Below are 22,010 nucleotides of genomic sequence, written 5' to 3'. Positions count from 1 at the left end.
ACAGATGTAGGCAGAGGTCCCATGTCAGATAGCTGCTGTATAAGCAATTAAATGCCAAATCAAAGTCATTACTGCAGTTTAGGAAATAGTTACAAGAAATAGATTATCTAATGGAGGATGCAGGTAGGATTTTGAGTAGAAAGTTAAATGGAATTCAGTCTTAACAACCAGTAGATGGAATTCTAATAACTGTAGTCCTCCATGTCTCTTCCTCACAGCCAAATCCGTATTCATTGAATCCTTCTCCCATGCTGCTAAGCAGAGAATGCAAGAATACATTAAAATTATAAGTATTAGCATAGAATTTGCAAGTCTCCTTGTCCTATTATTAATGCATTTGCAAAGTTCTAACCTTCTATGTTCTTGTCCATATTCTGTACAGGTTGGGAATACTTCCTCCAGGGTAGGTAATTAGCACCAGGAAAGGCAGTAATTGCTTGTAAAGCATTGTCATTCTTCTGTACCACAAGCCCTTGTTTACTGTCTCCACATTTACTGTTGCTTACTCACATATGCAGGTACATGAATAGGAAGGTGTATATTCACCCCCCCCCCCGCCACAGGCACAGTCCACTTGGAAATACACAAAGCATACATATAATGCAAAGGTTAGCTATATAGTATAGTCACGGTATAGCTATACAGGATACAGTATAGTTTTTCAATATCTAAAATATAAATTCTTGCCTTTTAAATTTTTAAGGTAGAATGTAGAATCTTTAATTTTGTTTTACTTTGTTTTGTTTGGCATGCTTGGTCAAAGGAAATTTCAGAGCAGAAATAAGACTCTGACATCTGGAGCACACTTTCTCTTGTGACCATTATGAGTCAGGACCTGCGGCTGTCAGATCGTGTCAGAGCTTCCTTAACCTCTTCTCTCCTGCTGCCCAACTGCCCTTTGATCATTTCACTGCTAACTAGCCCTGAATGCAGGTGGAGAGACAGAAGCTGTTGATAGCTATTCACTCCCTTTCATAGCTCTGGAGGAGGGATAAATAAATATGGAACAAGTGAGGTTTGGTGCTGTTTAAAGAACTTACTGATCTCTCTCAGTGTAGATACATTGAAAATCAGGCTTATCTTAAAATACCAAGTTACTAATGGACCATTCTTAGTGATCAGTCTTTTGATTGAACTCACTTTCAATAATTCAATTGATTAGCTACTAAGAGTGAGGTCTTGTGTTGTATGTTAGAGACAGAAGAGTGAATAAGCCTTGTCTGCTTTCTGCTGTCATGCGATTCATGGACAAACCTGAAATACAGACAACAAACAAATTAAAAATATGGTAAGTGAGATGCGTAAGAGCAGGGACACAGGCATTAGGGCACAGATAAGCTCAAAGACACAGAGCCATGGGACTTGGGCTTATTTTCCTCATCTTTCCCACATCATCTGTGTTCTCAGGCAAAGAGAAGAATATTGAGAATATTTGATTGACTTGGAGTAGTGGCTGAGCTCATAACCTTCCTTTTAAAATAGGGTTAGCTGAGAATTTTCACTTGTTGATTAATCTCTCAGAAGGCTCTTTGATAGCTCAGTACATCAAGTTCATTCAATAACCTCCTCCAATCAGGCTATTAAAGGGTCAAGCTTCAGGGTATGTTCCAATTAAAGTAACATTTTGTTGAGATGACCACAGAACAGTGTTTTAAGGACCCTTAGAAATACCATCCCTTTTATTTTAATGATAAAAATTAGGATTAGATATTTAAGCAATATTTTTTTCTAAAATCAGACAGCCGAGGTAGAACCTCAGATCTTTTGACTCAAATATATGGCATGATAATGAGTTACGCTCCTTCTGGTGAAGCGTCCAGCAGCTTTATAACCAGCTTATACAAAAGGCCAAGCACATATATAATCCTTGGGATCTGGATTTCAAATCATTGATTTAAACCTACCATGTATCATCAGAAAATAAATTTAAAAATTAAGAGTACCTATAATTTTTTACCTTTCCAGACTGCCATTTGATGACCTAACTCAGGATTTGAAAACTATGACCATAAAGATTTTGGGGGGGGGGGGTTAGGGATTTAAAACGTTTTTCTTGATGAACCCAAAAGGGTTTCAAGTAACTGTTGCTTTGTTTTCCCAGGGCTCCCCAACTCTCTTTTAAATATTCGGGTGCAGAATTGTTATGTAAGGGCCATATGCCAAATTTGCCCGTTTCTAAATTATAAAGTATGCCTTTTGCTTTTGTAGGAAATAAGATAGTGAAATAATTTTGTCAATTGTAGGTAGATTCAGACTTAAATATTTTTTAAAAGATTTGATAAATTTTTTTTTTGTTTCTTGTCAGAATCATCTTGTGGAAATTTTAAGAACTATCAAACTAGTTCTCTGTCAAAATTACTGAACCATTCTCATAACTTTTATTAATTAACTTATTTTATAAGGCAAGGAAGCTCTCTGAAAGAGGAGTTATTTTAAAGCCAACCCTGATCATATTTCTTCCTTCCACCTTCCTCTTAATTTGTGAGGTTAGTGAGATCCACACTTTAACTAATAGCAAATTTGATCTGTATGAAATCAGCCTCGCTAAATACACTAGGAATGCCCATCATTCTTGTGTCATGGAAATTCAATTAAGTGAATAACTTGTGTGATGAGAAAATCATGATGTTATGGCCACTGTTGCTTTAAAATGAAAAGAGCAAATCTTTAGCTCAGTTTACTTTTGTTCTTTCCATGGTAAGAGCTCAGTAGTCGTCTTTCTCCAGATTTCAGAGATGAGAGTTTTAGGTCTCAGAGAATCTCCAAGGCCCAGGAAGTAAAACAATAGTAGATGATGGGGTTGGAGGTGACTGAATGAAGTATAAAGCAAGCAAAACCCTACCTTCTGACGTTTGAAGGTGTTTCCTCTAAAACTGTTCAGAAGTCTGTGATGGGAATCAGAACGAGTATGTCTTTAAGAAATAATCCTAGTGCAACTATTATATTAGGAGGCTTCCGCGTACTGTGTTAGTACATTTTAATTACAAATAAGTATTTCCATATGGTAGAATAGTTAGCGGAGGTCACCTGAAATTTAACGAAAAATGATTTCATTATGGGGCATTTATCCTACTTTCTATTGGGCAAATCCTTCTGCTTGGTGCCTCCTTACTCTGGTTGTGAAACTTGAACTCTGAGTTGTGAGTGTTGTTAGAATCACATGTGTAGACATCATCTATGAAAAGTGATAAACAGCTCAGGCTTCTTTCTGTTCATTCTCGTTTCCCCTTTCATATGTGCGAAGGAAGCCCTTCTCAGCATTTGTATGCTCATGATGTACCAAGCCTTCCGGCGTCAAAATCACACCTGAAGAACTGATGAAATAAAGCTTTTCAGGAAAAAAAAAGTTCTTGGTACAAACAATTAGGTCAGTAGATTTATAAAATGTGCTCATTAATTCTTAAAGGTCTCATGTCTCTCCTCTCAGTACCTCCCTACATCTTGCAGAATGAAAGGCTTGGCTTATTGTTAAATCATTTTCAGCAGAGCAAATAGAGGAATATTTTGGTGAGAAGGTGGGGTGAGGGTCACAGTAATGGTGAGGAGGGGAAGTTATTTAGAATTGTGTTTATTTTAAGGGAAAAGAACAACTTTGAATCCCTTTGATTTTTATATTTCGATGTCTTGTGGGTCGTCAATACCTAGATTAAGAAATCCAACTCTGAGAGTGATAGAATGTTTGTTTAGGTGACTGAGAAGGCAGGAAGGTTTTCTCAGAAATTCTGTACTCAACGTAAAGAGATGTACACAATTAAGGTAAATTTGAGATTTTCATGAGGACCCTAGCAGCTAATTCTTCTGGGCCTTGCTTCCACCATAGATTGATGATGGGGTTACAGGTGAAACATCCTTTGAATTTAATTGCAGTATGAATGTATTAGGGAATATAGGTAGAACATAATCAGAGAACCTGTTACAAAGCAAAGATTGAGTAATAATCTCTGTAATGGAGGGCTTTTCTGCCTATTTAAGTCAAGATACACTTTCTTGCCTTTTAATGTCAAGAATGGAAAAAAAAAAAGATACTTGTAAAATGTCTTGAGGTTAGCCAGTAAGGATGCTGAAGCATGGGAGCCCCAACTATCCCAAGGGGTAGACCTTGCAGCCCATCTGCAAGGCATACACCTGTAAGCTACCTGTGACCCACTGAGGGCAACACTCTGCACAAGTGTCACTTCTCACAAGCAGAGTTTCATTCTTTTGATGTTTATTAAGTGATACCACATGCACTCAGAGGAAACCAATTTGATCCTCAGCTCTGTTTCTTTATGAGGAAGTGTATCTGACTTGCGCTAATGACATAAGTTAAGCTCCAAGTGAATTTTTATTAGGTATCTTGTCATTTTGTGTCAATTACTGATATAAGTAACACAAAGGCTTAAAATAGTCAAAATACACGCAAGGTGAAAGGACAAGGCATGCTCTTCAGTATGCTCTTCTTTGGCAGTTGCGGTCCTCTGAGAAACAACTACATCAACCTCATCCTTGTGAGAGAAACCTTTTTATGTCCTAAGCTGATGACAAGCCACAGTAATAATAATTTTAAAAAATACATGAGTCCCCCTAATTATTCTCACTAAGCCCAAAGAACAAAATAGCTCGGAGTCCAAAGCTCCTTCGACTGCTGTCCCCTCCCCTCCCCACAACACTCTGAATTCAGTTACCCACCTTTTCTTTTCTCCCTGTTTTATATGCTGGAAGAATTCTGAAAGCAGTGATTGAGTTACCTGATATTCTTTATCTGCAACAGTTACACATTACAGTAACCTGGGAAGTTGTGGAAATTTACCTATTCCAGGTGCCATTAAATCATATTCTCTGGTTTTGGGGAGACAAGATGCCCCAGACAAAATAAAATAGTTTATATATAATATGAGGTGTTGAATATGTTAAAATGCAATGCAAAGACTGGGTTCATAGAAGGTACTGATTATTGTTAGTTGAAGTTCTAAAAGAACATGGTTAGGAGAAGTTGGGGCTTGAGCTAGAATATAGAAAGGATATTTTAGGTGGAAGGCAGAGCCTGATGGAAGGGAAGAGTGCAAACTATGTCTGAGACTCCAGATGAACTCAGATTGGTTGAAAAAGAGTGATGAGGAAAGCCTGGATAGTTTTAGTATTTATCTGGGAAGCAATGGAAATTGGTATTATATAACTGGGTGAAACCAGGTGATGAAGATGCTTGAATAGAAGGCTGAAGGTTCAACCTGGAGTTAACATGGTTTCCGTCAGAGAGGAAGGGAATGGGATCAGAGAGAGAGGGCAGCATCCAAAGCCTCTGAGGTTCTTGGGGAGCCCGGTCATAGTTTCCGCAGCAGGTTTGATGACTTGCAGCTATCATTCTTCTCTCGATATGTATCTTTTCTCATTGCTCATTACCTACTGTCTGAATGTCCCTGGTATCTAGACTGTATGTGCCACTATTGGAATGCACTTGCATTTATGGAATACGTCTCTGGGATTTCTCATTGTACATCCTCTAACAGCAACTCACAAAAGTTAAGTAGTTATTTTTACAGTGGTAATGAGCTATACTCTAGTTACACACTCTGGGGTAAATCACCTAGCCTGTTCAGTCTTGGTTTCCTCATTTATACAACAAAGAGACAAGACTAGGTATTCTCCAATCTGATATACAGAACGAACTAACATCGTATACATTTCTGATGATTATACTCTGCCAAAGGATAAGGTTTGTAACTAAGATTGTTTCTTAACCATCTGTCCCCACTAGGTTTGGGCACACTAGTATTTAGAAAGAATAAGAAAGAATACACCTTCATTTTATCTGATCAAGTCAAAGAAAAATAATTGGTATTTGACAAAAAGGAAAGAATATTGATCTTATTTATTCTTTTTTGAACTGATGAATGAAAGTAAATTAAAAAATTGTAGGTTAATAAACTATACTGGCATGAATATTTAAGACCAGTAAAGGAAATTATCAGATCCCATGTCATTCATATATAAAATTGACAGAGCAAAGAGTTATCCTTTCAAAGATTTTAATATGTACCTAAAAATGGACAATTTAGGATTACATAACTATATAACATTGATGCTGTTAGAGATGTGAATATATATATTTTTTCTTTCAGTAAAATAGTTTCATGCTTATAAAAGTCACCCTAAGTCAACCTGGGACAAAGAGAACAACATACAATAGAAATAAACCAAGTAATAAATAGGGTATAAGTAAGGAAAAATATTATAAAGCAGTTACATTGTTGACACAAAAGAAAAAAGAAGTATAATTTTAAATTATTTAAAGGCAATTCACAATCATTTCCAGGAATTCTGAGAATTTAAGGCCATCTGTTCTAAAGAAATGCTTTAATTTAGACACAACTGTAATTCTTGTCACAAAACTGTAGTTCTTGTAAAAACCGCACATGCAAAAACTCTTTACAATTAATTGTGGACAGGCAGATCAGTATATAGGAGTGAGTTATTTCACAAATGTGTTGTGCACTAAGTCACAAGGTTGTGTATATTTAACTGGGAATTTCACAAAAAAGCCTTCCAGCTTGTGCACCCTGTGTGGCAACTTGGAAAGGTTTCCAAATCAAGAGAGTCAGTATCCCTTTGAATCAAAATATCCTAGACAAGGTATAGTGAAATAAACAGTTGAAAACATCTGCTACATGGTTCATAGCTAAATATTCTGGGTTTTAGTCTTTCTACATAATACTGTAATATAGAGTTGCGACTTTCCACACAAAGTATTTTCTATGCATTTACAGTTCACGATGTTTGACTTTTTATTAGTTCTACTTAGCATTACAAAAGATAAAAACAAACTGTAGTCTAAATTTAGAACCCAAACTTCGTGAAAAATGCGTGTTCTTCCAGGATACACATCTGCTAAGTGTAAGTTCCCATACTTAGCAAACAGCACAGAGGAACTTATTACTAAGCAGATGCAGCTTCATGAGACAGTTCACTTACTGAGAAATATGAAAGCATCCTTCCCTTCCCTTGCTTGCAATTGCATTTGTCCAGACAGTCATTCAAAGAGATATTGCTCTTGTGATTATAACTATTGCGATTTAGAAGACAAAGGATTCAATATTCAAAACTTGTGTTCTTAAGAACAGTTATAAAAGTATTGAAATTTTAAAAGTAGTAGCATGTAAACATTGATACAGAGAGACTGCTTTCCTATACACATAAGCAGTCAAGGACAAGATTTGTGTTAAAAAAGTTTGTGCTTTTTCCCAACAATACATTGGAAATTAGCTGTTTCTGTCCAAAAACATTTAAAGATTCAGAGAGGACATCCATATTTTGCTTCAAGCATTGGAACAATTTTTATGTTGCTCATGCAACAACCATATTTACAGTTTTGGCTAGGAAGATAATTAATTTTGGATCCAAGAAAGCATATTAACTGCTAAAACCAAACTGAGAAAATCATCTCATTCCCTGGTTCATTACAGAGCACCAGGAGCAAAAGCATGGACTCAGCAGTTTTAACCGAAGTGTAGGTGTGTTAGCATTTCAGGGCACAGTCATATTTGAGTCTGCAACACATGGGTAGGTGGTGTGTACGGGGGAGGTGCAGGGGATGGCTTGATTCCTCTGGCCCTCATGTAGGAGAGAAATTGCTCAGGGATCTCAGCTAGGACATCTTTAGCTAATCTAGCCATGCTTAGTATGTGGTTTCCGCTTCTGTCAATATAATCCCTGAACGGCACAAACTGAAACAGAGGAGAAAAGAAAATTACTTAACAGGCATTAGCGTGCTATTTAACAGACACGAAAACTAACACATGTAAACGTTTGGTTGTAGGAGAATCAGAGAAGCCCAGAGTAAGTGTGAGATGCGTAATAATTACTATGCATTTTAAAGAGATTTGATCCATTACAAATAGCTCTAACAGTGACCACATCTTTCTAGTATACACTTTATCTAAAATGGGATGTAACTGTTGTCTATGTTTTTCCCCACAATGATTCCCGTCTCCTGGGCCTGATACACCCATCATATTGTGACATGTGTTCCACAGTTCCGAGTTCTATACCTATGCTGATTCCTAACTGGACGGAGCATTATCCTCCCCAGGGTTCAGTTTCTTGTCCAGTGGAGTTAATACATACGCAATTCAGCTTTCAATGCAGAAATACTACTCAACGCAGGGTCAAAAAAAAAAATGGTGTTACATTGTTAGAGAGTCCTAAACAACATGTAAAGTATTTCCAATTACATTACTAGAACACCAAATCACATGGAAAATGGATATAAAATTTACACAGTTCACATTAGTAGTAACTTGAAATATTCAGTACATTGAGTCTTGCCTCAAAGTTTTTTTTTTTTTTTAATGTCTGTTATTTGAAAAGGAAACAAACAAACAAAACCCCCAAACACCTGAGCATAGGATTTTGGTATACTTCTTATGGGAATATCATCAAATATCATCATTCTTATTTTTATATCACATGAAAATGATTGCCCCATATTTATATAAGCAATCATGTGAGAATCCTTATCAGCTCAATATGGAATGCTCTGACAACAGATTGCCTGATTCCATTCTCATTTACAATGGTTACTGAAGTTAATAAGCAGTGTGCCTTTTGAGGGCATAGGTTCAATTTCCCCGTGGAGACATGATGATTCTTGAAAACAACTTGGGAATGATTGGAACTGTTAAATGTTGTGATAATTTGGAGACAGGTATTTTAGGTCTTGGAGAAAAGGCACAGTGAAGACATTTCAGGAAGTTGAACAGTTTTCAAATATAATATTTAAAGCTTTGAATTATTATTTTTTTTTCTCCAGGAAAACAGTGAGCACACTCTCGTCTTATACTGTAACATAACTTTTAAATTTACTTCGAAAGATTTACTTTTGATTTAAGCAATTACTCAAGATGTGCTTTCAGAAAACAACTGTTATTAGGAAGCAGACTAAAGCAGCCGGGTTGGAACAGATAAAGCAAGTTCAAATGTTAAGAAAGCAATTCACAAGAGTAATACCACTAACGCAGTGAAAGCAGTCTCTTTTAAGAAAAAGAGCAGAAAAGTACTCCTTTCTTTTTTTAAAAAAAAGGCACACTATAGACAGACACATATCATAATTTTACCCTGTCTTGCTACCAGGAGGAAAACTCAGCACAGCTTTTAGAAAAGTGTCAGAGAAAGGTGACAAATCTTTCTCTTACCCCAAAGGTAGCTAAGTAAGGGTGACAAAAAAGTCACAGAGTGAATATCATCTTCAGCTGAGCAGAGAAACGGGGGGCTATGAACTTTGTGAAGTCATATTATCTAACTTGGATAAGATGATGCTTTTAACAAAAAAGCAAAGAGGTGCACACAAAGTTAGGTTTATCTTCTCTCTGAAACTATAATTAGAAAAATGAGAAAATAAGAATCAACATAGTTAAGGATTAATGAGAAAAAGGCACCTGATTTCAGCTGTAGCTTATTTCATTCTTATTTTAAACGACAGTATTTCAAAAATAAACATTTAGTCATGTTGGTATGGTTCGTGTATACATAATTATCATTTAAAGTATTTTTTAGAAGGTAAGTTTTTCAAAAATCTGTAGCTAATACCTACATTTCAGGAGAATGACGGCACTTCTGATAAATAGTTGATCCTTCTTTAGGGAAAGGGGAGCTCTTGCTGTATCTTGTATATTTACTTTTATTTAGGTCTTTACTTTTCTCCTAGACCATGGAAATTAAACTGTCATCTTTTTACCCACTATTTTCACAAACCCTAGAATTAGACTTCCCAGGTTCCAACGCTGGTTCTGCTGCTTATTAGCTGTGTGATCTTACACAAGTTATTTCTACTCTGCCTCAGTTTCCTCTTCTACAAAATGAGGAAATAATAACACCTACTTCATTAGGTTGTTGTGTTAAGTAAGTTAACATATAATTGCTTAAAACAGTGCTTGACTCAATATATACTATATATGAGTTATGATTATTACTGTTCATTGGTTTATGTATTAATATATGAGATGTCAATGAGACTATTTTCTTACTAATCTTTTGTCTACATTCATATCAAACTTTAAATACAAGAAATATTCCTATAATTTAAAAATTTCTTTTAAATTTAGGTACAATATCAGTATTGTAACCTAAAACTGTAATTCCTGGCCTTTTTGTTATTTTTAAACACCTGTTTTTTCCACATTTCCAGCAAATGCTATAAGAAGTGCTAAATTTTTTTTACTGAAATAAAGAAAAATTCATTTTTAAGAATGTTACGAGACTCTGAAATGTCAAAACTAAGATTCATAACCACTGTTCTCACAATACATACAGTCCTACTCATCTTTAAAATGGGTTCATAAATAATAGGTAAGAAAGAAATCTTAGTTTTCAGCCAGGGAGGGAAGTACAGATCTCATTTAACTTACATGTGGTAAATGAGGGCACAGATTCTAATACACCCCTTGAGTATTAAGAAACTTTCCCCTGTGTTAAGAGTCACTGTCGTAGCAAGAGGTATTAACAGGAGGATGCCTCATCCCACATGTGTGTTGAGGGGAGAAAAAAAGATGTTGAGAACTTTCTGCTCACTAACCTAAATTATCTGAACCTTTTCCAAAGGGACATTTATCTCTTCAGTCATAGAACAAGATAATTCCCTAAGTGAGAGATGAAAATGATGACTGACTCTTTGCTTCCTTCACCTCTTATTAAGGTCGAATCTTACACTTTTCATGATAAAATATCCCCTCTTCCTTCTAGGACTATTGCTCACACCCAACTGCAATCACAGTTTTCCACTCAGCTTCCCAGACAACTCTGTTTATGGTCTCTGTTAATCACATCAACATCATTTCTGATCCCTGTACCTGCGGACCTCCTGTTCAAAACAGCACCCACATATTTGTGCATGGATGTTGATCACTTACTGTTACCACAAATTGGACCCTTAAAATGCTCAGGTTAGAGAAATAAACCAATTTTTCCTTTGTGCTAGTTTTATCACATTCATGTGAAGAATACTAATAAATGCATTCTGTTCAGTAGAAATATACCATATCCTTGACACTCTGTGTCTTTCTTTTGGCATCCACCCAGTACTAGGAAAGTGTTCTACACGGCGGGTCTAACAACTAGCGTTGCCTGTTTGTGAAACAAGTTGGAATCAGTTTGGGCAAATGAGCTTTTAGTTGCTGTTCTGCTCAATTCTACGTGAATCCTCCTACTGTGCAGAGCTCCGTTAGAGATTTTCAACTCTAAGCCTTCAAGGTTATTATTCTCCTTTTAATGGAAAATATGATTTAAATATAATTTTAAAGTAAATGATAGGCTGGCAGCAGCTGTATGCAGCCAGAAGAAATGATACTGGCATTATACACAATGGCCAATCTAGAGCACATGGAGGCAAATCAATAGAAAGCCTTTACATATACTGATTTAAGAAAATAACTCATTTAAGGTTTAGAATAACAGCCACAGAATCTCATCCTGTGTACTGTTTATACTACGGTCATATGAGACTGAATCTTGAGGCAATAAATATAATCACATATAAAACTGACTACAGTGTCACATGCCAAGGTACAGCTACACAATGACATAAAAATGACTTCCCAATGGACTATGCCAACATCCTAACTAATAATAATAACTGATACTGATATTAATGCATTTTTTGAGCAACTGGTAGGTGGGAGACCTTCTGTTAAGTGATTCAGTGCAATATCTCGTTTAGTTTTTACCAGCACGTTATCCATATTGTGAACATAACAGAAGAGAAAATCAAAACTTGATAGGTTTTATTAACTTACCCCAAGAACAGATAGTTATAAGTATCACGGACATTATTTGAACCCAAATGGATCTCTTATACATTTACCACTAACAGTGATATGAAAAGGAACATAGATCCTGAATTATAAAAATGGGATCCTGAAAAGGGGAATAGATCCTTAATTATAATTTGGCGTTTTAGGAGAGTTCAGGAGAGGCACCTGCATTATAACAGAAGAGCACAGGTGTTGGAATCAGAACCCTGTTGGTAATTTGGATTTACTGATTTATGACCTAAAGAACTTTGCACAAGTTGTTTAACATTCCATCTTGGGCTTCAGTGTCCTTATTTATAAACTACTATAAGACAAAAAGGCAAAACGTGGCCAGTACTTTTAGGAAGCTATAAAGGGATATGCTAATAAAGTGAAAGAAAGGAGAAATTAGTTCAAGTGCGCAGAGAGAGAGGGCTTTGTGGAAAGCTGTGTACGGTGGGAATTTCAAAATGTAGGGTTTTAATCAGGCCTGTGAGGAGGAAGAGTATTTCAAGTAAAAGCAATAAAAGAAAATAAAAGTAAGAGCTACAGAAATGGGTGATGTAAAGACAATTACTGGTCTTATGTTTGTCTAGACAGTGTGTGTGTGTGTGTGTGTGTGTGTGTGTGTGTGTGTGTGTGTGTGTGTGTGTGTGTGTGTGTGTGTAGCTTAAGAGGAAGATTGGAGTTAGGCCATGTAGACTCTTAAATGCTGTTTAGATTTTAGAATCAAAGATATACAGAATTTTTTTTAAGAATTTTAGACTAAGACATTTTAAGATTAAATCATGATGCTACTTCTTACTAGCTATGTGATTATGGACAAGAGGAATTAAAGTTCATTTTTTCTTTTATAAAATATGGCAATCAAAGTACCCTTCTCATAAAGTCAAGGTGAAGTAATGTTATAACTCTCAGCCTGCCTAGCATACGACAGAGTTAATAAATTATGATATATTATTATACAAAGAAGTTGGATGGCATTTAAGATTTGACTTAATAATGAAACCCCTCTAGTACTCCCCGCTTTTCTGTTAAAACTCAGCTACTTACTATTATTTACAGTCTTAGGCTTTTCTTTGTCCACTTAAGACATTTAGGATTTAATTTGCTGTGTGTTAACTTGATTATCAACATGTAAGAAACCAAAAATAGGGAAAAGGTAAGAGAGCTAAAAAGACCCTATTTTCTGGTAATATTTTAGCCAGCAGTGTTTACAGCTTTGATTACAACGGCTTAGATATTTTCTGGTGGTAGGAAGACTGATAATTTTATTCTTGGCGGGCCCTTGCAATGCCAATGTTATAAATATTCAAGAATATTTCTATTTTTAAAAATAACTTATTTAAAAGTGTCTTAGTGAACGGTAGAACCAGGACAACTGTGGTGGTGGAATGTTTTAAAAATTTTATTCAAGGTGAGAGAAAGTCACCTTGAAAACAATGTGATATGTAAATGATTACCTTGCTTACTATTTTTAAAAGACCAATCACCATTGAGGAAATTTTCCATGAAATTAGAGAAGGGTACATCAGATATCCTTAACTAAATACAGACATTTAAGTCAAGATGTCATTGTCATTTAGAAGGCTGCGATTTCTCTGGGAAGATTTTAGTTCCCTGTTCAGTATTGGTAAAATCTCATGGCTCTTTCAGTTCAACTTTGCATAGTAGAATCCCCTGAGTGTTTAGTTACATCCTCAGGTGTCTTCAAAATCTTTGGGGATCTCGGTGTCACTTAATCGTAGTAGACTGGCCTCAAGATTTTGACTTTCAATGAAAGGAAACATATTGTTATACATGTATATATATGTGTGTGTATGTGTATATATGTATATCATACTGATAAGTAACAAAAGTATTTTCATGTCTCTTACTTCGAGACTCACAACATCATGGAAAGAGCAAAGATAATGGAGAGTCAGGAGGTAATGAAAGAAAGGCTCACAGAGATTTACTGACTTGTTCATGATCCGAGTGACAACATTGTAATTTAACAGATCTGGATCCTATCTCAATATTCTGTCCAATGTAGCACATCCAATTAGAGACTAAATACCTTCATGATCACGAGAATTTTCATTTTATATATAAAATATCTATCAACTGTTGGTTGTCACAAACATAACATATTAGTCCTCCTAAAAGGAAACTTGATGATGTGAGCAATCTTTACCTCCTAAGGGAGAAAGCAGTAGGAGTTTACCCTAAAGCATCATTAACATGAAAGTGTAAGGCATGAAGCTGCCTCTGTTAACTTTGCAAAAATGCCTTCATTGCAGCATAACACATTCTAAAGGACTTCAAATTCATACTACCCTGCAGTAATTTGATTCTTTTGGAAACTGAACCAGACATTACAGAGAAATTTTAGATAAAGTGTAATTACTTGGACCTATAATTATGCTAATTAGGTTAAGGTGAATAATCATGTGTCTAATTATAAAAACAAAACACCATGGGATTCTTAAATAGATGACCACATCACCATGTTCCTTATCTCAGCTGCTTTTAAACTAATTATTCATGTGTGTGTGCTTTTTACTGTACCAAGAACATTAGGTTAAAAGTTTAAATCATATTTAATTATCTTCTTAAAAATTGTTACACAAGCTTCTCCTTTAAAATTTAATTTTGTTGAATGATGAACAATGCTTTTTTAGCTTTATCAAGTTAATCTTTATATTATGCTTACAGATCATTTTATATTATTTTCCCTCTCCCTTTATTTTCATTATTTTTGTTGTATTTTACTGAGTTCTATTTCAGTAATGTATTTTATATATGTTATCTGATTTAATCCTTACAACAGTGCCAGAACACTGAAATTGAGAAATCTTGTCCCAGTTATCACAATGGAAAATTCAGGATTTGAACCAAATTTTGTCAGATTTCAAATTAGATTCTCTTAATGACTGGATTATGGGTGAACATACAGGTTATTCTTTAGGAGATAATATGTAAGTCTATTGTTTGCTCCTTCAAAACTTTTTATATCATGAGCTCAAATAATACCAAGACCTTCCCTTTCCTCTTTGAAAGTATACTTCATAGCCTTTTTTTGCTTTTGCCATCCTAAAAGATACGACGACTCTAAAGTATGCAGAAATTTAGTTGATTTAATTCCTCGCTTTCAGTGATAAATTTTACCTGTATAGGTTACTGATTTTTTTCCTTTCTGTTCATTCCCAGAATAGTAGGGTTTAGTTAAGTATTTTTCTGCATTCTAGCAGAATTATGAATTGTGTGTATATAAATACATATATACACACACATACATATAATCTATTATGTTCATTTTATTGTATTATATATACTGTTACTATATTAATAGTGTTACTTATGTATTTTAGTTTATATATTTATGTATAATTCTATTTCTCTACTTTTCTAACCATAATCCACAGGAGAAATATAAAAGAATCTACATTTTTGGTTTGTTTTTACTAAGTTTACTTACTCTGAATATGTATCAGCTATCTTAAAATATATTGAAGCTTTACTGAGGACCAAATAATAAATGAATAAGCATCATTAAAAAGTCCATTATGTTTCTAGCTTCTAATTTTACGAAAGATCTCAATGATACTTTCTGGCAACAAACAAGTGGGAAGAGACATTTATTAACATCTCTATTTTACATACGGCAAACGTGAAGCATAGGGGAGAGTAACTGGGTGCTTCTTCTAGGCCCTGTTACTTAACATGCATCTCACAGAGAGTCAGCTGACTACATGAAACAGAACCCGAGACTCCTGATTTCCATTTAAGTTGTTCATTTACAAATCAGCGCTGACATGACCTCTTCATAACGAACAAAGGAAATAATTTTCATTAAATTCCTTACCTGCACAATGTCCCTTTCAGCATATTTTCCTCTGGAGGAAACTCTTACATCATCTCCATCCAATTCAACCATTGCTTGAAAATAAAATAGGGTCATTTATTCAGTCCATTTTAGCCATATACTAAAACAATGTAGGCAGTAAGTAAATCAAGAGGTATTGAGTAGCAAGACGTCTTATGTAAAGACAGGAAGCTTGTTGATCCTTTTATCTCCTCAGTGATTTCCTCCACAAAACCTGACTGAATGCACATTTTTACAAATGGAGAAAGCAAGTTAAGACCTCATGTGGCCCCTTGAAATAACAGGAGAGCTGATGCACTGTAGAAGTCTTAAGGCACATCTCCCCATTCTAAAGATTCTCAGCTCTGGGTTATATATATATATATCCATGACTGATTGAGCCAGTGATGCTAATTCATTCAATTTTAATTTTTTCTCTCTAATTTAAGAAACTTGGCCCTAGTCATTACAGAATTGCCATGAACAATCTGAACTTAATTCTCTTTGAAACTACAACAAAGCTAGATAATCATATATATTATCTATAATCTATTTATAAATAAATTTTAAAACAAAGAGGCATTTGCTCTGCCCTTATAGTGAGTGATCAGATGAAGTACAATTTTTCTACACCATTTTTTTTTGTTGTTGGTTAAAAATTTCAACATTACATAGATCAACTGGTATTTGGGAATGCTGTGATATAATGGGACAGCTGGTGATAGAGTAAAGTTATGCTGCAATTAAGAACATTTTCTAGAGTTTAATGTTTCCAGTGAGAACTCACTAAATTACCAATTACATGAGGAATGCTAATTTGTACTTAAAGTGTAATTCTATTACTAATAATTCATTTTGTATACAAATGACATTCACTAGACTCCAGAGAGCCACTTGCAATTAGGTTTGCTTTTTCACCCTCCAAAAAAATCTTAGTCATTCAGAATACAATCCTCACCTTTCCACCTTTTTCTTTAGTGCTTGGATAATGAATTTAGGTTAAAAACATTGTGCTTTTTTTTTTCTATTTTAATTTTTTTATTGAGGTATAATTGACAAATAACATTACATTATTTTTAGGTACACAACATAATGATTCGACATTTATGTATATTGTGAAAAGATCACCACAGTAAGTCTAGTTGACCATACATGGTTACAAATCTTTCTTTCTTGTGATGGGAATTTTTAAGATCTATTTTCTAAGCAGCTTTCAAATATGCAATATGGTATTATTAACTATACTCACCACACTGTACACGACATCCCCAAGACTTACTTATTTTATAACCCATATACCTTTTGATTTCCTGCACCCATTTCACCTCCAACCCTGGCAAGCCTTTGGCAACCACCAATCTGTTCTCTGTATCTATAAGCTTTTTTTTTTTTTTTTAAGACCATGTTTTAAATTCTAGTTTTCTACACATGTTCAGGAATCAATGTCTGGACTGAAACACTGTCAGTACACATAATTTATAGTGAGCCACCATCCAATATTTTTCTTAGATATACAATATATGTCATTACTTATTAAATGTGCATGTTATCAATAATAAGGTAATTAACTTACTCAAAACACAAAAAACCTATTTTTTTCTCTCCTACTTATTAAGGATCTAAATAAGAGAATTTGTAATGCTCAAATATTTTCAATAGGTAATTCCTTTTTGGGGGTCAAGTTTTGCTTTCAAAATTTTCATATTACTTTGAGACATAAATGTACATTGATGGTGACTTGCCAGCAATCACAGAAACTCCTTTAGTATCTAATCTGCTAATAACTCATCATGATTACCCTATACTTTCTCTAAAATGGGAAACAAAAATTAGATGACAATCTGGCCCTCAGCTTCCACAATCCTCTACAATCTCCACTGGTCTTTGTGAGTGTTTCAGTCCAAATAAAGAAAATGACAGTTATTCAGGTAATAATGTATTAGAATGAGATCCTACAAAACGTCTTGCATTTTCCAGCATGTCCTTTGGGTTAAAAAGCTGCAGGGAGCAAGACTGGAGGCTACACTTTTGAGAGCAAGGAGAAAAGAAATGGCATGTAAATGGTGGAAGGGAAATGTTCACCCTTGAGGTTTTCAGATCATCTGGTCCTCAAGGAGCCTGAAATTGTAAGCCCCAGGTCCCCACCAGTACCCACAGCTGGAAAAAAAGATGCATAAGAGACAGACCTGCATACTTTTCCAGCTTTGAGAGACAAAAGAATGTTAGAACCCCTCCCTATTTCTCCCCTTTTCCTGACTTGGATCAAAGTAGGTAACCAGATGCTGCTTTAATTTGACTTTTTGTCTTTTAAGGATAAAGAAATCCTGCTTTGAGAAATCTTGTTTCTTAATGAAGAGGAATGAAAAAAATCAATGAGTGAAAATTATACAGAAAGTTCTAAACTGTTCTTATCAAAATACAGAACTAAGACATTTAAATACTCACTAATCTAATAGTTTATTCATATTTCCTCTCCCTTCAAAGAATGGATGGGAAAATATTGCATTTCTACCCACACGGACTTTCTGGTTAAAAATACATAGAAGTTGGATTCATGTGGTTAACTGATTAAAATCTGAAAGTTTTATTTCAGTAATTTACATGTGTGCTATGTAAACTTATTTATGGTAGATCTGGAAGTGATGAGAAAAAGGCTTTTCTGTTAGGAGAGCAGTACTGGAATGTAAGTCAGAAATTTTCTTCCATCAAGGTGAAATCAGAAAGCAGGTATTGTAGGACCCTCATTCCCCTTTCACAGGTTTTCCAAGGGAAAGTTTCATTTTAATTCCTAGGAGAGAATTCTGTGGGAAGGTAATTTCCCTCTTTGTCTATGGTCTTCGTTCACTTTTCCACTTGAAAAGAGGAGTGATTCACAGGATACCTAAGATTGGGAGATGGAGCTGACCTTGAAGGCAATTTCTCCCTGTGGCACAGTTAATAGGCAAGGCTCCTCCCCTGTACAGAGGAGGCCTGGAAATAAAGGTGAAGTCATTTAATCCTTGCAAGGGGTGGGGGGAGGAAAGCAGTGAGAAGTCTGATTCTGTGCACAGGTTAACTCAGATTCTCCAATTCCACATTACTAGTAATAAAGCTCACATTCTGATCTCTGAGTGATTGCTGCATTTTTTTAAAGTTAATTCAAGAAGTGAGAGAGAAATGATGAATTGAATTATCATGTCTCAAAACACTGATAAACAATTCACTGGGAATAAAAGAATTGAAGAAAATAAATAGGTGTAGCAGTTGTATGAAGGTAGAACCCAAACAGCTGCGCCTACTGCTCTGAATAGAAATATATGACCAGAAATACACACCAGGAAGGGTCAGTGGCTGCGTATTCACACATTATGTGTAAGGGCTCTTGAGGAACAAGTGACTGACAGTGAACTGCCACAGACATCTGGGGGACCTGGGATGAACCTAATGAGAAGTGCATAATTGAGAGGCAAAAGCAAATTAGTAACTCAAGAAGAAATCGTGAGTTATTCTAACCTAGCGATCAGTAAAGTTTGTGAATCACAGTCTATCCCTGCTCGATGCAGATGATCAAGTAAACAAAATGTTAACAAGAAAGATGCGTCTTAGCTTTCCTGACTCCAGAGAGGTATCTCAGACTCATGCCCGATGGACAGTGCAGACAGATGTGTATTTCCAGAGACACAGCAAATATTAGCAGAAGCGGCAGCAGTCACGGCTAAATGACTCTTGCTGTAGAAACTGAAAGACTATAATGATGCAAAGGGTGACCAGCCAAGCACTGAATCAAAGGAAAGTCTCCCCAGGATCAGCAACTTAACTATGTTGTTTTACCTGAGGCTCAGAGATCTGTACTGTCCTGATGGAGAAGGCACTGGTGCTTGAAAAAGAATCACCCTAGTGATGATCATACTACAATTAGCCACCTATGTGCCTAAATTAACCTGTAGCATACCTGTTGACTGAAATTAATGCACAACATAAAAGTTGAGAGTTAAATTTTATTTGGTGAACAATTCTGAGGACTCCAACCCGGGATGACAGGCTCTCAGATGGCTTTGAGGGACTGCTCCGAAAAGGTAGGGGAGGAGCCAGGATCTATAGGAGCTTTACAACAAAGACCTGGTAGTTGGAACAATAAAAGATTACTTGTTAACTAAAGAAAATCAGACATCTCAAGTTAAAGAATTCAGTGCTTTTCTATGTACGGGAGGAAGCAAACATTTGGGCCCACTGAATTCATTCCTTTGACAAGCACCTCGCTATCTAGGGCCAGTATCCTGTCCTTTCTTATTTTGAGTCCCCTCAGAGGGCACCATTGTGAGTGGCTGCAGAGGCCGGGCTGCAGGCTTGTCTTCACTTGGGTGGCGGCAGCCACTGATGACTTGATGGCTTCAGCATTCTTTGTTTACTGATATGGTTTGCAGTATTTTTCGTTCACATACCAAAAGGTGTTTCAAGTATTCTAAAATGATTCTCATTTCTAAAGTGCCAAGCTAAATATGTCATTATCAATGTAAAAACACCTGAGCCAGGTGACTGTTACGTGGTCATGCAGCTGCTGTCTAGCATAGAGGGTCTTTTTTTTTCAAAGGAATTCATCAAGTGATGAGGAACAGACTATCCTTAGAGAAGTTTACCCAGCTCACTAGTTACCTAAACACCCGTCACTCTGCCATTTGAAGAAGGCTTGAGTCCAAATAGAAAATGACCCCCAAAATGAATTTAACATAATTATATAAAGTTTCATTAAATTTCATGTGGTCAGTTGCAGTTTCATTTTACTTTGGTCTTTCATACGACAGAACTTAAATATTTATAAAGACAATGTCTATCAACTAGCCAGGGTTTGAAAATCTATTAAAGTAACAAATTATGCTTGTGTTAATTTTTCTATTTTGCAACCTACTGGTTTATTAATTTAGTGCTCAACCTTAAAAGTTTTTAGTGAACCCAGAGTATGTTTTGCCTTGGAAACAAAAACTCCATGTATCACTCAATGTTAAGAAATATTTTGAGGTACAAACCATCTCTAATGAAATGGAAAGGTACATGTTGAATTAATCTATGCCAGAGAGATAATGTCCTACTCAGAAGACATTCTTTTAATTTGCTCACCTTAATAGACTCCAACATGAGACATCTGCATTTATATCTATATGTACATGGGCATTGTATACAAATCCATATATATGCACACTCACATTCTTCTATGCGAAAAAGAGTGACAGAAACCTAAGTATAGGATAAGTCAGCTTTAAAAGAAACTCCAAGAAATACCATTGAAATTTTGTTACTCACCATCAAATTCTGCTGGTCCAACACCTACTATAATTATTGACATTGGAAGTTTTGAAGCCTTCAAAGAGAATACATAATTAGTTCATAATTAAGAAACTGAATTAAGAAAAGAACTAAGAATTAAGAAGAAAATAATATACCCTGTTTTATTGATATTTTTCTGCAGATACCCATTAAAATGGTTTTGAACATATTTAAAATATAACATGGCTTTGGATAATGTTTTAAAAAAGTACTGAGCACCTGCTTTCACTTTCTTTTCCCAGACAAAATCTTCCTAAGCTGACTCTGGGTACCTTTGGTCTCTTTTTTTCACGTTCTCCCTCCTCTCAAAAATCTTTCAGTTGCTAAAAGGGGGAAAAGGTACTATTATTTGTGAAAAAGTAGTACCCTACTCTATCTCACTCATAGTAAATGAGTGAATGCAATGATAATTACAGAAAGTTATCATTAGTATGATTGAATAATTTTATAGTAAGAATGTGAGCCCCACCAGCAGACAGATGGGACAGGATAGCAACCACATCTTCAGCTGTGAAGGTCACTGAATTATGCATAACTGTTCCTCAGCATATGTCCTGTTAGTTTAAACCTAAATCACTAAGTTTCTATTTTAAAGAACACACTAGTTCCACTGATCAGAACATAAAGGAAATCAAGACAAATTCAATCCAAGTGTGTCTAGTTAAAAACCAATGAAGAAATAAATGTGTAAGCCTTTACCTCTCTTCCTTTTTGTGTTTGGTTTTAAGTATATGTCTATAAACACTTGATTTTTTCCCCACATTTAGCTATTTTTTCTCACACCAAACAGCTAATTATATTTTCCCTGTGCTATTAATAATTATGAGGTATGATAATTCATTCATGTAACCCATTTTTACTAATATCTATCTTGTACCAAACATTGCTAAACCCAAATATAGAAAGGTGAATGGAAACAGATTATAGATTAATTTTTATGGATTATAGTTTAGTAAATATAGATTTTTATAGGGTATAGTCTAATAAAGACAATCAATTAATCATAGAAATAACACATAATTAGGAATTATAATGAAAAGAATGTTTTTTGAATGAATGCTAGTCCCTATCTAGTTCTATAAAAATAGAAATTAGCACAGTTC

At 35.3% G+C, this 22,010-nt stretch overlaps 1 protein-coding gene across 4 annotated transcripts in view; it reads right to left on the bottom strand.

Moving 5' to 3' along the window:
• The window catches only part of CPNE8 (copine 8), a 185,781-nt gene that overhangs the window by 8,332 nt on the left and 155,439 nt on the right, over positions 1-22,010 (bottom strand). The window contains exons 18-20 of one of the 4 annotated variants that reach the window (XM_006184230.3): positions 20,884-20,941; positions 15,607-15,680; positions 5,822-7,700 (exon numbers count right to left, since the gene is read on the bottom strand). In XM_006184230.3, the coding sequence (XP_006184292.2) occupies positions 7,512-7,700; positions 15,607-15,680; positions 20,884-20,941 (321 nt within the window). In that variant the 3' untranslated portion in view covers positions 5,822-7,511. Of the gene's footprint in view, positions 1-5,821; positions 7,701-15,606; positions 15,681-20,883; positions 20,942-22,010 lie in introns of those variants that run through there. The other 3 variants (XM_032493311.1, XM_032493309.1, XM_032493310.1) reach the window with 3 other exon arrangements.

The sequence above is a fragment of the Camelus ferus genome, chromosome 12 (assembly GCF_009834535.1).
Source record: "Camelus ferus isolate YT-003-E chromosome 12, BCGSAC_Cfer_1.0, whole genome shotgun sequence".
Taxonomy (NCBI): domain Eukaryota; kingdom Metazoa; phylum Chordata; class Mammalia; order Artiodactyla; family Camelidae; genus Camelus; species Camelus ferus.
Note: the sequence above shows the minus strand (reverse complement) of the source record. Positions and strands in the feature narration are given on the sequence as shown.